The sequence below is a fragment of the Magnolia sinica genome, chromosome 12, assembly GCF_029962835.1.
Source record: "Magnolia sinica isolate HGM2019 chromosome 12, MsV1, whole genome shotgun sequence".
Lineage (NCBI taxonomy): Eukaryota > Viridiplantae > Streptophyta > Magnoliopsida > Magnoliales > Magnoliaceae > Magnolia > Magnolia sinica.
The window spans coordinates 83,055,829-83,070,164 of NC_080584.1; the positions used below are offsets into that span (position 1 = coordinate 83,055,829).

General features: G+C 37.4%; 1 protein-coding gene across 1 annotated transcript; it reads left to right on the forward strand.

The window, feature by feature from the left end:
* Positions 1-2,006: 2,006 nt before the first annotated feature.
* LOC131220339 (uncharacterized) lies at positions 2,007-11,807 on the forward strand. Its single transcript, XM_058215286.1, has 7 exons — positions 2,007-2,069; positions 2,346-2,423; positions 2,572-2,684; positions 10,218-10,614; positions 10,693-10,761; positions 11,350-11,406; positions 11,519-11,807. Exons 1-7 carry the CDS (start codon positions 2,007-2,009, stop codon positions 11,591-11,593), a joined length of 852 nt encoding a protein of 283 aa, XP_058071269.1. The 3' UTR covers positions 11,594-11,807.
* Positions 11,808-14,336: the final 2,529 nt, after the last annotated feature.

Sequence of the window (14,336 nt, forward strand, 5' to 3'; positions counted from 1 at the left end):
TGGAAATACCAGATCTGCCCGTTCAGTTTAAAAGTGAGACGTAGTGTTTTTTGTTTTTGTTTGTTAATCTTAGTTTATGCTTATACCTATGAAGGCACTTAATGTAATGGATTTGATATTGAATTTGGTATGCTTATAGGAGTTGAGGCTAGGGGCTTTATATTCATCAATCTCTTTCACAAATAATTGATCTTGCTTAATTTATTTTTGAGAATTTTATAGATAATTACCTCCTTAATATAGATTGGAAAATATACTCAAAGAGAGTTTGATTTCTTTAGAACAACAGCCCGTTTGGTAGAAGAGTTTGATTTCTAGGTGACTAAGAGCTGCAACAACTGCTTCACATCTTCAGGTACTTGTTGAAGAAGTGCATTATGGATTAAAAAATGGTTTTTTGACACAAATCATGTATGATTGGAAAATATACTCAAAGAGAGTTTGATTTCTTTAGAACAACAGCCCGTTTGGTAGAAGAGTTTGATTTCTAGGTGACTAAGAGCTGCAACAACTGCTTCACATCTTCAGGTACTTGTTGAAGAAGTGCATTATCGATTAAAAAATGGTTTTTTGACACAAATCATGTATGAAATGCTCATCGGTTATCCACCATTTTACTCTAATGAATCAATGTCAACATGTTAAAGTGAAAAATGTGTATTGAAATCATTCATTTTTGGTGAAACTGTTAAAGTTTCCTGCACTATTAGTTCATTGACAAGACCTTCATTTAGAATTTGAAGAAGTCTACTACCATTTGAGGTGCTTTCCTATGATCCTTGCAGGGATAGTTGCAGCACTGAAACTAGTTGGCAGAACCCTGGTTGAGCACACTTTCTTTATTTCTTGGTGCAAGCAAGGTGCTCTCATGTTTCCTTTATGGTGACTTGTTAGTGAAATAGAATTGGTGAAGACCTTTCTTGTGAACTATAAATTCAAACTTGTCACTCATCTTGTCACGCGAATCATGAATCTGCTCACCAGTAGGACCCTTCACCTAATAATTTTGCACAATTGTGGGATCAAAACAGTGGTGGTATAAATCAAACAAATGTAGATGAGAAAAAATAAACGTTGGCCCCCTAAAAGAAAATTTGATTCCGTTAACCAAGTGCTTTTTTATTGGTAATATCCTGTATTTTTAAGAAACTGACTCAGTTATTATTGCCAATACAATCTACTTTCTATGAGATAGCATGATCACTCCCAACGGACGGTTCACCACACAAAAAAGGATCTGCCTGTCCATGAGTGATTGTAAGTCTTGGGCTGAACTATCTATTGGTATATTTATTTGGTAGTGCATAATAGCTAGTGACAAAAGCTAGGGATGGCAATACATTGGTCAGGGCTTGGGCTCCTAAACTTGGCTCAAGGACCCATTGGCATGCTCCAATCATCAAGTGGGTCATGGTTATACAAAAGGTATGAATGATTTAAAGATACTTGAAATTGATCTGTCTGATCATCAGTGTAAGTCAGTGGGCCTACCTTTTTCATTTTTCTTTGTTTTTCTCATATGGGTCCTTTTCAATTTTCTCTAATGTTGGTGGGTTTGGATGCAGGTACAGAGCCTTTGATGAATATGAAGGGATTGAGGTGGCATGGAACCAGGTGAAGCTGTATGACTTCTTATAGAGCCCTGAAGATCTAGAGAGGCTTTACTGTGAAATCCATCTCGTCAAGACCTTGAAACATAAGAACATCATGAAATTGTACACCTCTTGGGTTGATACTGCTAACAGAAACATCAATTTCATCACTGAGATGTTCACCTCAGGCACCCTCAGACAGTAAGTTTTCTTGTTGTCGTTGTTGTTGTTGTTGTGTTTTTTTTTTGTTTTGTTTTGTTTTTTTTTTTTATGAATTTTAAATTTTGAGGTTGGGTTGGATCGGATTGGTTTTGGGTGGTGGTAGGTATAGGCAAAAGCACAAGAGGGTGAACATAAGGGCAGTGAAGTATTGGTGTAGGCAGATCTTGAAAGGGCTTCTTTATCTCCATAGCCATGACCCACCTGTCATCCACGGAGATCTCAAGTGTGACAACATTTTCGTCAATGCTAATCAAGGTGAGGTCAAGATCGGAGAATTTTAAATTACAACAGATTTGTAAGTTAATAAGGTTTATAAAATACCAATTGAACATTGGCCTGTTTATCCTGTTTTCAGATGGTTCCTTTTTGTTCAATATTATCTCTTGGGCCTGGAATTATAATTAAAAAAACTCAGTTGTGCATTCTTCCTCTGCTTAACCCGAGTTAGATTTGTGCAAGACTTTGTTCTTTTTCGATATGCTAGCTTGTGATTATTACGGCATCTCTAATTGAGGTGTTTTGGATGTGCAGGTTGAAAGCATAGTTTTGAGTATTATTTCCATGCTTTCAGGTCCTAATGATGAATTTCCTGCAAACATTGAAGCCGCAGTAAGTAAAAATTCGCAATTCATCCATTTTCTTTGCTTACTCGTTTGTTCATGACGGTCAAATAGGGTGGTATTGGAATTTCATAAATTCGAATGGAACAGAATGACCTTTGCCTGAATGTCTTTACTGTTGTTTCTTTCCTTTGAAGAAACGGGCCGACTCACCATTTCTAGCTGGTTTGACATTCCATTCTCTGTTCTCCTCAATGAGGACCAGGATTTCCACACTCTCCAAACATAGCACTGTTTACAATTTAGAAGAGTTGTTTAAATAGGACCAAGTTGCCATATATGCTCTTTTCCAAAACTGCCTTAGCCTTCTAGGTTGATGCTATCAAATTTTTTATTTTTCACTAGTTGTTTGCCTTTGTGTTTTATCAAGGGAGCTGTATTTACACACCAACCCTTGTATATCCATTTTTGGCAGTATAGTCCTTCAACCAGAGTAGAAAATGGGGAGATGAAATTCATGGGTTGCCATTTTGAAATATAAAATTTTCTGCTGTTCAGAAATCTTAGGTAATGATTATTAGTATCCCCAGTCCGTGATCATGCATTTCTTGTTTGATGTATATTATTCAATGTTTGGGCAAGGGATTGTGAAGTAAGTTTGGGTTTTCAAATTGTTCAAGTGAGGCCCATGGTTCAGGGATCCAAATAGTTTAGTTGATGTGTGGCCCATGCACAAAAAATCTCCCCAGTTGGAAGATTCCAGCTATCAAACATCTGGACCTCGGCCTCTTTCTGTATATTTGGCCTTCTTTCAGCTTTTAATGTAACGCTGTGTGTATTTTCTTCTCTATTTGTTGCCACCTATTGAAGATGAGTTCCCCATCTGGACATTCTCTGGTGCATGGGTCATCCACAGTGAGGTCCAAAATATCAACTGTCTTTTTTTTTTTTTTTTAATTATTATTGAACATTGGTCGTGGAACAACTGTCATTATGTCTGATAAATTACAACAGATTTGTAAGTTAATAAGTTTATAAAATACCAATGATTCAACTACATATGTTTTTACTTTCTAAGTAATACGTGAATCAGTTTATTATTCTCTAATTGTATTAATTAATAGTTAAAAGACCTATCTAGTTGTGGCACTAGTTTCATTGTTGCCATAACATATTATGTTTTGACCACACTACAAGAAAACGTAGCTTAGCCGACGGACGGGGCTACCCTTTGCCGGTGGCCAATTTTAACAACCGCGGGCAAAGGGTCCCTATAAAAAGAAAAAGAAAAAAACCCTATCTCATTTTCCGTTCTTTCATCTCCAGCCACGCACTGACTCTCTCTCTCTCTCTCTCTCTCTCTCTCTCTCTACCTCTCCCTCTCCACTCACTCAAGCTCTCCCTCTCTACTCGCTCTTCCTCCCTCTCCCTCTCACGTGCTCTCCCTCTCCCTCTCCCTCTCTCACGCTCTCCCTCTCCCTCTCTCACGCTCTCCCTCTCCCTCTCTCTGCCTCTCCATCTCCCTCTCCCTCTCCGCTCGCTCTGTCTCACTCTCCCTCTGCCTCTCACTCTCTCTATCCCTATCTCTCTCTCTCAAAACCCTAGTCCTCTCTCTCTCTCTATCTCCTCGGCCCTCTACTGCAATTCGGCCTTCTGCTGTTCGTGAATCTCAGATTCTCAAGTATGATGTAAGGCTTTTCTGCAATTTAGAATACCTCTTGGGCATATGCATTGACAAATCCCTAATTAGGGATTTGCATTGTCGAATCCCTTTTTAGGGATTGCTGCTGTTTATTTCATTCACTATCCATTTGTTTGTCATTGATCTAACGATCGTGATCTTCCCAAGTACATTTGCCCACTTGTACTAACTGATGGTAGAGGAGGACACTAGGGGTCCTACTACAGTGGGCCCCCCGATGAACCTTGCCATCCAGTTTTTGGCCTATGATGGACGACCAAAAATAGGATATAACCAACTGTCCATATGCAACTCCTTGAAATCCACTGATTGGATGGCTTGGTTTTTTTGATGGAGGTGATGATTGGCGCAATCACCCATCCATGGTAGAACCCACCAGATGGTTGATCTGGATCCTCAAAAGTGGGCCCCAGCCAACTGAAATTAGCAGCATAGTATAATGTTGCATTTCTAATCATATCATAAGATGTTTAAGCATTTAGTATAATTTCTGGTAAGATCATAATGCTTATATGCTATGGTGATTCTATTACCTCTGCCTTTCTTGTTCTAAATTCTCTGTATAAATCTCTATTGCATAAATCTCCCATTTCATAGATTTATATCCTCCGATGATGTCCATTCACAGCCTTCTTTATTTGCCTTTCCTTCTCTATTATGTTGAGCCTCCATAATTTTTCCCACCTCCATTGGATAATAATTTGACTTAAGCATCACTGTTTGGTTATTTGCAAACAATGAAATACAACTTCAATCACATATTGTTCAAGCCAAAGACGTTTCAGGAATTACTCTTGGATAAGGTAATACAGCTTTCCCTCTTTTCAAATGGTGAAATTTGAAGGAACATTTAGGTCCTATTTGGATGCCTAAAAATGAGTTCATCATTATATATTAGAGATCTTGATCTCTAAACTTAATTACTGTTGACATGAACTCACTATGTATTAGAGGTAATGATTTTTGCTTATTAAGATTATATTCAATCATTTCCCTTAGAAAGATGCTCTCTAATACATAATTACGATTAACTAAAATGATATGAACTCATTTTTAGGTGTCTACTGAACAGGCCCCTAGCTGATTGTCCTACACAAGGTTTGAAATGGCCATATCGGGTATTATATCCTTCACCATTAATATGGGGATGTATGCCCCATACGGTCTATATAGGTGTCTTGTTCATATGGTTCTGGACAATACCAGCATGTATCAGGTGATATATACTAGTTTCAGATGATACTTTAGACCGTAAAGAGTGGTTTCCTTTATTTAGAATTACTGCAAGGACACTTATCAAATGGTTATTCGTTTGGGTTAGTTATATCATCAAAGCCATTTTCAACTGAAATATAAGTTGCTTGTAGCTATTAAAATGTGAGTTACTTCTCCTGATATTACTTTTGGCCTTTGATTTCTTGTTGTTGATACACACCAATTGCCACATTTCATATAACAAAAAATTTGGGTTTTTCATGGATGTGGATAAAATGGCAGCTATTGGCCGTGATGCACACGGTCGGTCCCACCACAAACATGCCCTTCTCTAGTAGCATTTTAGATAGACTCAAGTTAAGCCGTCACAATCAGGATTGAACTTTAGGTGAGTCATAGGTCAAAAATTTACAATGGACCGGTGCCTTTGATTTGGATGGTTTGAATTGGAGATACACTCATGGCAGTTCACACATATTTCAACCGTTGATTGCATTTGATCATTGATTAATATCTACTAACCTTTAGTCTTCTCTCATGAGAAAGACAGATGTAGAAAACATGGCAGCAATTAATCATTCGTTGAAATGTGAGCAGGTCGAAAAGGGTCACTCTCTTTCAAGAGTTCTATGCTCTTCTCGTGCAATGCCAGAGGGTTCACATTCAGATAGAAATGATTTCAATGGGTACTTAGATCCATGGATATCCGAAATGTCCGACCCAATTTAACCGTGAGCTAGATTTTGGGCGTGATTGATTAACTGGGTGGGATTCGAGTCCATGTATTTTGCCCGACTACAAATCGGGTTCGGCGTCTAATTGGGCTAATCAAATGAAAGTGGTAACCTTTAGGCTTAAGGTGGTCCTGGGAAGATATGGGGCCCGCATTGTGTATTTATCACATCCAACCTACCCATCTGATGTGTCCCCTCCGGTTACCTTAATCACAAAAATCAGCTGGATCCGCAATACCAATGTTAAACAGTCATTGCAATAACATTTCATTGAAGTGAATGTTTATGTCATCTTTACATCTTCATGTCATGGTGTGCATATTTGGTGTTTTGGTGGTGAAATTTGTGTTCATGGACACATAAGATCTATGTATTGAAATAAATTCAATGGTGGTCCATTGATCAACGTAAAGTGAAACCTTCCATTAAATACAAAAATAAAAATAAAAATGAGTTAGCAATGACCATCATCACATATTTTGTTATAGTTGTAATTGAATTGATTTTGTTTAATCAATTTAGCTATGAAAAAATAGTGAAAGAAATGCATATGGACCAAAATCAGCAGTATATTTTACAACGAAGGGAGAAATATTAGTGCTATATAAGTGTAAAATAAAGAAGGGAAAAAAAAAAAAGGAAAAGCTGCTATGCATAGGAATGTAGACCGTGCCTGCCTCTTTTGGGGAGAACAACTTCATGTGCATGATTGATTGATGGGGGACCACGCCTAACTCCAAAATAGAAGGCATGCCACAATACCATGCTAGAGTACTTAGCATTTACAGTTTATTCAAAGTTGTTCTATATGAGAATAAATGAATGAGTTAGGAATAGATAAGAGGGCTAAGATTTAGGATCATTTTAGGTTTACATTTAGATATTTAAAGTTTTTTTATGGGCATGTCTTTGGGACACGATCTATTCTATGTTATTGCTGGATTAAAAGACCACAAAAATTTCATCTCCATTAGGAGTTTGATTTTACATTTTTTATGTTAGATAAGAGGGCTAAGATTTAGTATCATTTTTTTTATGGACATTTTACATTTTACTTGTTAGTGTTGAATGCTACCACTTTAAGATGCCTTTGTTTTTTTAGTGAAAGTCTTGTGGAACAGGTAATTCACTCTTCTTCTTTTTTTTGTTTTCTTTCTTTTTTCAGGAGTGTTTTAGTTTTACAGAAAGAAGAGAAAGGTTAAGAATAGGTAATTCACCTTTAAGCAGCTTACTGTTTGCTATGGTTGCATCCTTCTTTTTTTTTTCTTTTTTTTTCTTTTTTTTTTGTTGATTCTAATTTTTTTGTAGTTGATTTGGATTTTTCAGGACATGGATGGATATAATTTGTGCTCGGATTTTGATTATTTTGTAGTTATTTGGATTTTTTTTTCTACTTTTCTGTCGCTTATTTTGATTATTTTGTAATATGTAGTAGATATTATTAGATTAATTTATCAAAATAAAATTTGTTTATTCAGTTTAAACACATTTTGTTATTAGTTAGCTAGATGATGAATGTCAATTATGATTGATTATGGAATTGTTTAAGTATAGGACAATCAGTTACCCATTATGGGATTGATTTCTTTAGAACAACAGCCAGTTTGGTAGAAGAGGTAACACCTCTAGCCGTGCTCTCTGAGCAGTATCTCATTTGGAGTCCCCTTTCACGTCGACCCAAGGGTCTTAGCATGGAACTACCAGATCTGCCCGTTGAGTCTAAAAGAGAGATGCATTGTTTTTTGTTTTTGTTTGTTAGTCTTATTTTATGCTTATACCTATGAAGGCATTTAATTTAATAGATTTGATATTGAATTTGGTATGCTTACAAGTTAAGTTGCAAGTTATTAATTTAATGGATTTGATATTGAATTTGTTATTAGTTAGTTAGATGATGAATGTCAATTACGATTGATTATGAAATTGTTTAAGTATAGGACAATCAGTTGGCCATTTGAGAATTTCTATGTGGCCAAGCATAGATATAATGTGCTTTTGGAGGCATAGAAATTCTCAAATTGTCCCACGTTTGGACAATTTTATTTAGGTCATATCAAAGGATGGCTACTACACAAGCACGTATATTATACATCAGTTAACTACCTTAAAATACGTAGTCTTATCCGGACCATATAGATATAGGGGATATAACCATTCGGTGCATCATTTTGCACTAAAAGAAGGTTTTTCTTACCCTCCAGAAAGCCCCGTTGCAAATAGTGACCCATTGATGTTAGGAAACTGATCACCGGATCCTATCTGAATATCTAGCCGCCTAAAAGAGCTCCTACACTGATGCTTCATTCGAGAAATTTCATTTGGCAATCTAGTTGTTGTTTGTATCACTGTCAAATCTCAAGATGAGTATTTATTTCTTTCCTCCAACAATTTCAAAACCAATGATAAAAGCTTAAAAGGAAAAAAGAAATTGCAAATGAAAGAGAACTGTTACAGCAATGTTCACCATTTAATTTCTCAAGTTGCATTTGGATGACCAAGTAAACTGAATTGCAAATCTGTCAACCAAACAAGTTTTTCTCGTTATTATAAATCTGTCAACCAAACGGCATGTTTACAGGTTTCCGGATTTGTGACTCTCAATTTTCAAGATGAACTAAGATGAACTGATTGTGAGTTCTCAGGGAACAAAACTCTACATGTTGCAGCATGAAAGTATAACTGATTGCCAGCTATGAAACAAATATCGACATGAACATGTGCATCAACATGGCTGAACATGTCTGGGAACATTTTAAAACTTTTTTTTTCAAAAAAGTGAAAATTTTCTTATTTTTTAATACTGTTTTTGGATATTTCATACAAGAAATGTTCTATTTACTTTTTATATAATTAAATACATTTCAGCAGACATGTCTTGACTAATAAGACAGCAAGCCCACTTATTTTATATACATATATGGGAATGCAACATATTTGTATTTGTGGTTACATGTACTTCATGTGAACCAAGCAAAGCTCCTGGGATTAACATCATGCCAAACTCTTCAATGCAAGTTCCAGCTCATAGATAAGCAAACATGTATTGGAAACACAAGTCAAAATAAACTAACATTGCCCGCCAATGAACAGGAATTTTCTGAATTAAACATAATGGAGTAATCATTACAAATGAGAACTGCTCTTTGGCAGATTTGTGCTAGTAAAAGTATGAAATACAATATACAGGTCACCTAGAACTTCAATTTGTATAGAGTAGTCCCATTGCGCTCTAGCATGCCAAACAATGTCTAGGTAAAAGAGAACATGGCAGTGAATGGGTTACCTCCCAGTCCCAATTGCTTAATGGGTCCCATAAATGAGACCTAGATGTATTAACATTGGGTTGGATTCATCAGGTACCCATTGACAGCCACATACTAGGTGCAAAAACTCTCTTGATTGTACTCATGTCTGGTCTTCTCTAAGCCCAACCATGAAGATGTTTGCATAGGTCCCTTTGGCGAGCAATCTCAATTCGCAGACCCCAGCACTGATTTCTGAGTAGGAAGCTTCTTCAGCCATTGGATGAGGGAAACCCATTTGGATGTAGATGCTATTGTCCTTGTACATCTATTTGTATCCAATTATCTACTTCAGTAGTGATGCGATATTGTTTTCCTCAAAAAACTTGCAGTTCTTATACATTAAACTTCAAACCCATGCCAAATGAAATTTCATTGTATATACAATGCCTGGTTTTATCCACAACTTCCAACTCCAATCAAATTGGATAAAGAAAACCTATTTGTTGCTTTCAAGAGCTCTTTGTAAGAAACCTTTAAATGGGGGCATCGAGAGAAGACGTGCTTTTAGTGTTGGGATGTACTCTGGTTTAGTGCTGGGATGTACTCTTAAGTAGCTCTTGCTTCATCCTTGGTTATTTCTGGTTTAGTGCTGGGATGTACTCTTAACTAGCTCTTGCTTCATCCTTGATTATTCCCAGTTTAGTGCTGGGATGTACTCTTAACTCTTCACATTTTAAAAAAAAAAATGTACCACCTACTTTTTATTTACTACTGAAGTTTGCCTGTAGTCTTGTGGCACATGCATTGTAAGAACGCTAGCTATATTTGATAATTCAGTAATTTTTAGTTGCAGGGCATTGAAGAAATATTGGAGCATAGTCAAGGAACCACTCCATATACTTTTAGCAATGGAAAACCGGATTATGGTGATATGTTTAACGCCCAAGAGGGGTTTTTTCATGGACTCACCACCTCTGTTTCAATGGCATCAATTCTGGTTGGAGCAGTGCTTTTAGTGATCTTATTTCAGAGCTGTACAGTCAAGCTGAGCAGATATCCACTGTAAATTCTACTCGACAACCCATTGCAAATGAATTTAGTTCAACTCAGTTGGGCCTGAATTCAGATTTAGTAAATGGTGATGATGATTTGGATGAAAATGACTGGGAATTCAAGGATGCCTTCTCAGAAGGCACAGTTGGAAATGGGAATCCTGAATTTGAGATTGTAGATGCACATCAAAACTTTTCTGCTGAACTAAAGCTAAAGAATTTTGTAGGTTTCTACTCTAGATTGAAAGACGAAGCACGATTTTTCATACTTGACCATCATGATGATCTCAAGGTGAGTCCAAATTCATTGTTAAGATCTATCTTTATCATTTCATAGAGCTGAAAGAAATTGAATGGTGGTAGGTGTTAGAAAGCCAAGAAGGATGCTGCTCTTTCTAGTGATGAAGTAAAGGTTATGGCCTTTGATGAGGAAATTCAGGTGTGTAGTTTCATCAAATTAGCTTGGTCTTTTCCTTTGGAACCTTTTTGTGTGTGTGTGTGTGTGTGTGTGTGTGTTTCGACATGTTTGCCTGTGTCCTATATGTTCCAGTTCACTTTTGGGGGTGTGGTATTTCTTCCTTAGGATGCTTCAGTTTAGTAATTCCAGGTTTGTGCTAGTAAAAGTATGAAATACAATATACAGGTTACCTAGAACTTCAATTATTTTACTTGGGCTAATGATGGTTAATCATCTACATTGTTGGAGCTATTTCTGTAGCCTACTTGTGCTGCTGTCTTCAATGTCACCTAGTTGTCGTATACCCGGTTGTTTAGTACATAAGGCTGTGATCTGGAGTTGAGTATCAGTTGTTTACTAATGGGATCTATTTTGGGTAGGATACAGATTAAAAGGTTGTGAATTAAATGAGTTTCTGTTAGGAAGCATAGTGCTAGTATTTTAAGTCAGATATGGACCAGAATCGGTTCCCAGAGTTATCTGTGTACATCATCCAACTGGATTCAATTAGCTTGAGGAGAGGCTCCTAATCTGCTTTAATTTGACATTTGTTCCGTTTCAGGCTTTCAGCCAAAGGAGATATATGTGGATGATGAGGCCAAGTTGACCCTGCATTGTCTCATACAGGTACTGGATGTTTCTGAAATGTGCATTGAGTTCTCTTATTACCTTCTGTTTTCTTGTCTTTTTGTTAATTGCTCCGCACTTCTTTTCTGACCATTTTATTAATTTTCTGAAGCACTGCATTAAACTGAGCGAGTTGGAGAAAAAACGCAAGTTGAATGACCTCCTAGATGCATCGGATTTTAATTAAGTCGTTATTTTCGTTAAAAGTGGGAGCAGAGCAGCTGAGCTGAACAAGCTACTCGTGGAGTGTAATTTCCCATCTATCTGCATCCATTCTGGAATGTCCCAGGAGGAAAGGTTGGTAAACGTCTTTGGGCTACACATTGATTTGCTTGCAAGTGCTTTATTTTGTACCTGCGCAGGTCCTCACATTTTCTCTGATTTGGAAGGTCAACACTTTGTTCAGTTGCACTGTTGTAGTGAATTGTAATAATGAGTTCAATCAAGTGCAAATTGACTAAATTGCAATTACCTTAGTATTCTGTGGCGGTCTGAGTTAACTCTGTGGTTCACATGCAGTTTCCAAGTGCCCGCACATCATCAATCACACTTGGACAGAGTATTAAAGCATTTCTCTTGCTACAATACATCCCAATGCATGACAATAGGTGCACGGGACTTTCACCGTTGGATAGGAGTCCCTTTGAATGACCCAAGCCATTTATGTGGTGGGCCTCACAATCGATAAGGATACCTAAAAATAATCTCACATTTAAATATTTCATCTCTATGATTGTTTAAAGATTAAAGAGACTTGGCATTTGTAAAGAAAAAGAGCAAGATGATCAAAGGGTTAAAATAGTTCAATTTTAATTTTTAATTTTTATCTTCATTAATATTCAGGCCCATCATAAAAACACTTTAGTTCATTGAAAGATGACCCAGGTTGCTTAGATGAGCCACACAATATGAAATCATGTAATTTTATGCCCAAAATATCCAAAAGCATCTGATGGGGATTACTTAGAGTTTTGAAATGACTTGAAATTTAGTACAACCCCTTTTTCATGTGAGACACACATAATGGATGCATTATGTCTCAACAACATCTAACTAGGAAGGTTTCAATGGGTGGGCATCCACTCTTACCTATTGTCTATAGTGTGACCCACCTAATGTATGGATTGGCCTGAACACCACAGATAACTAGAGTGAATGCCCACCCATTTAAACCTTTCTCATTGTTTGGAGGCCCAATTGAGATGTGGTTCAAACATCTAACTCTTAGATGGTGGGCCGTGGGCCTGATTTCTAGGCCCATGGCCCACCATCTAAGAGTTAGATGTTTGAACCACATCTCAATTGGGCCTATAAACAATGAGAAAGGTTTAAATGGGTGGGCATTCACTCTAGTTATCTGTGGTGTGGCTTGCTTAAGTCACAGATTAGCCTAATTTTTAGGCCCATGGCTCACCATGGAAAGGTATATCTAATTGATAGTGTGAATGTCCATCACATGTTACTGTGAAGCTCATGATGCTCAACCTTGTGGGAAGTTCTCATAAAGTCAACCTCATAGAACGTTTTTTTCCATACATGTGTGTTTTTATTTATCCTTAAATTATTTGCTCAACAAATTGAATTGATTAATACAAGTTGATTTTCGATGACGATGGCACACTACAACAAAAGAGGCCTTTAGCCACAGTTCAAAACTGTAACTAAAAAGGATAAAACTGAAGCTAAAGCTTTTAGCCTCATATTGGATTATATTTTCTCTATTTACTATGCTAGACTGAGTTACTAATGCAGATTTGGAAGTTTGAGAAATGTTCCAATGCTCTCAGAGCACTGTCTATACTGAAATGTAATGAGAGTAGCTTTTGGACATTTTTTGCCCACCTGCATCAAGCTGATCCTTCATCATTGATGGCAACCTTTGACTGACAGAATATCTGCTTGAGTTATATCCAGTAAAATCCACATTTACATATCAGAGTTCTGATAACGAACACTAGATGCTTCTAAACGAAGATAGATGGTCGATTGAGAGAGGGAAAAGGAGAAATAGAGAGAGAGGGTCGATTGAGAAAGGGATAGTAGAGGTGGAGATGGCGATGGCTGTCGCTGCATCTAAAGGGGGAGAGAGAGAGAGAGAGAGAGAGAGAGAGAGAGAGTCGGGACGGAGAGAGAGTTAGAGAGAGAGCGTCGGGAGAGGGGAGAAAAAAGGGTTAGGGCTTTTGATACGTACGGTATTTATACCCGATCACTGACAGACGCCCCATTTTAATTAGCGCCGGTAAACTAGCCACGCATATCGTCGGCTAAGCTTGCTTTTGTTGTAAGCATCAAGCCCATTCGAGCAGATTGGAAACTACTACTCTACCAGGTTTCTTCCCCAATATACTGGACGGAAAGTTATCTTACACCCTTATGCTACATTGGTGGATGTAGTTGCATTTAGTTGGGAAATGCCCCACGCACATGTGGGCTTAGGAAACCTCACCCCACAACTTATCCCTTGGTTCAATAATCAGGTCAGATACAAATCAAGTAAGCCAATAGTATATGGATAGAATGGGTAGTGAGCACTTAGCATACATGTATGGCACGTTTGATGAGAAGATGTTCTGAATTTTGTGCAAGGGAAGCTATATAGTGGCCCTCACTGGATGAGCAAGCAAATAGAATCTAGGACCCTCTATGGACTCGTTCATCTTACCTGTGTGCCACATTGGCACATGTGGGAGGCACTTATGTGACTGTGCTAGACATGCGTGTGGGATAAAGGATAGAAAAAAGTGATAAAACAAATACAATTTCTTTTTCTTTTTTCTTTTTTGAAACGATTAATTTATTCCGAAAAGGCTAGGGGCCGAAAAAGCAGAAAACATAGAAACAAAAGAGAGAGAGTGAAAAATTATATACAAGCAGTTCAGCCAACAGAGAGCTGAGACAATGCTAAGGAGTCAGCAACCCAATCCTTCACA

Coding starts and splice junctions, on each gene's coding strand:
- LOC131220339 (XM_058215286.1), top strand. CDS start 2,007: ATGACCCACCTGTCATCCACGGAGATCTCAAGTGTGACAACATTTTCG. Junction 2,424..2,571: donor CTGCAAACATTGAAGCCGCA/GTAAGTAAAAAT, acceptor TTTCCTTTGAAG/AAACGGGCCGACTCACCATT. Junction 10,762..11,349: donor CCTTTGATGAGGAAATTCAG/GTGTGTAGTTTC, acceptor TCAGGCTTTCAG/CCAAAGGAGATATATGTGGA.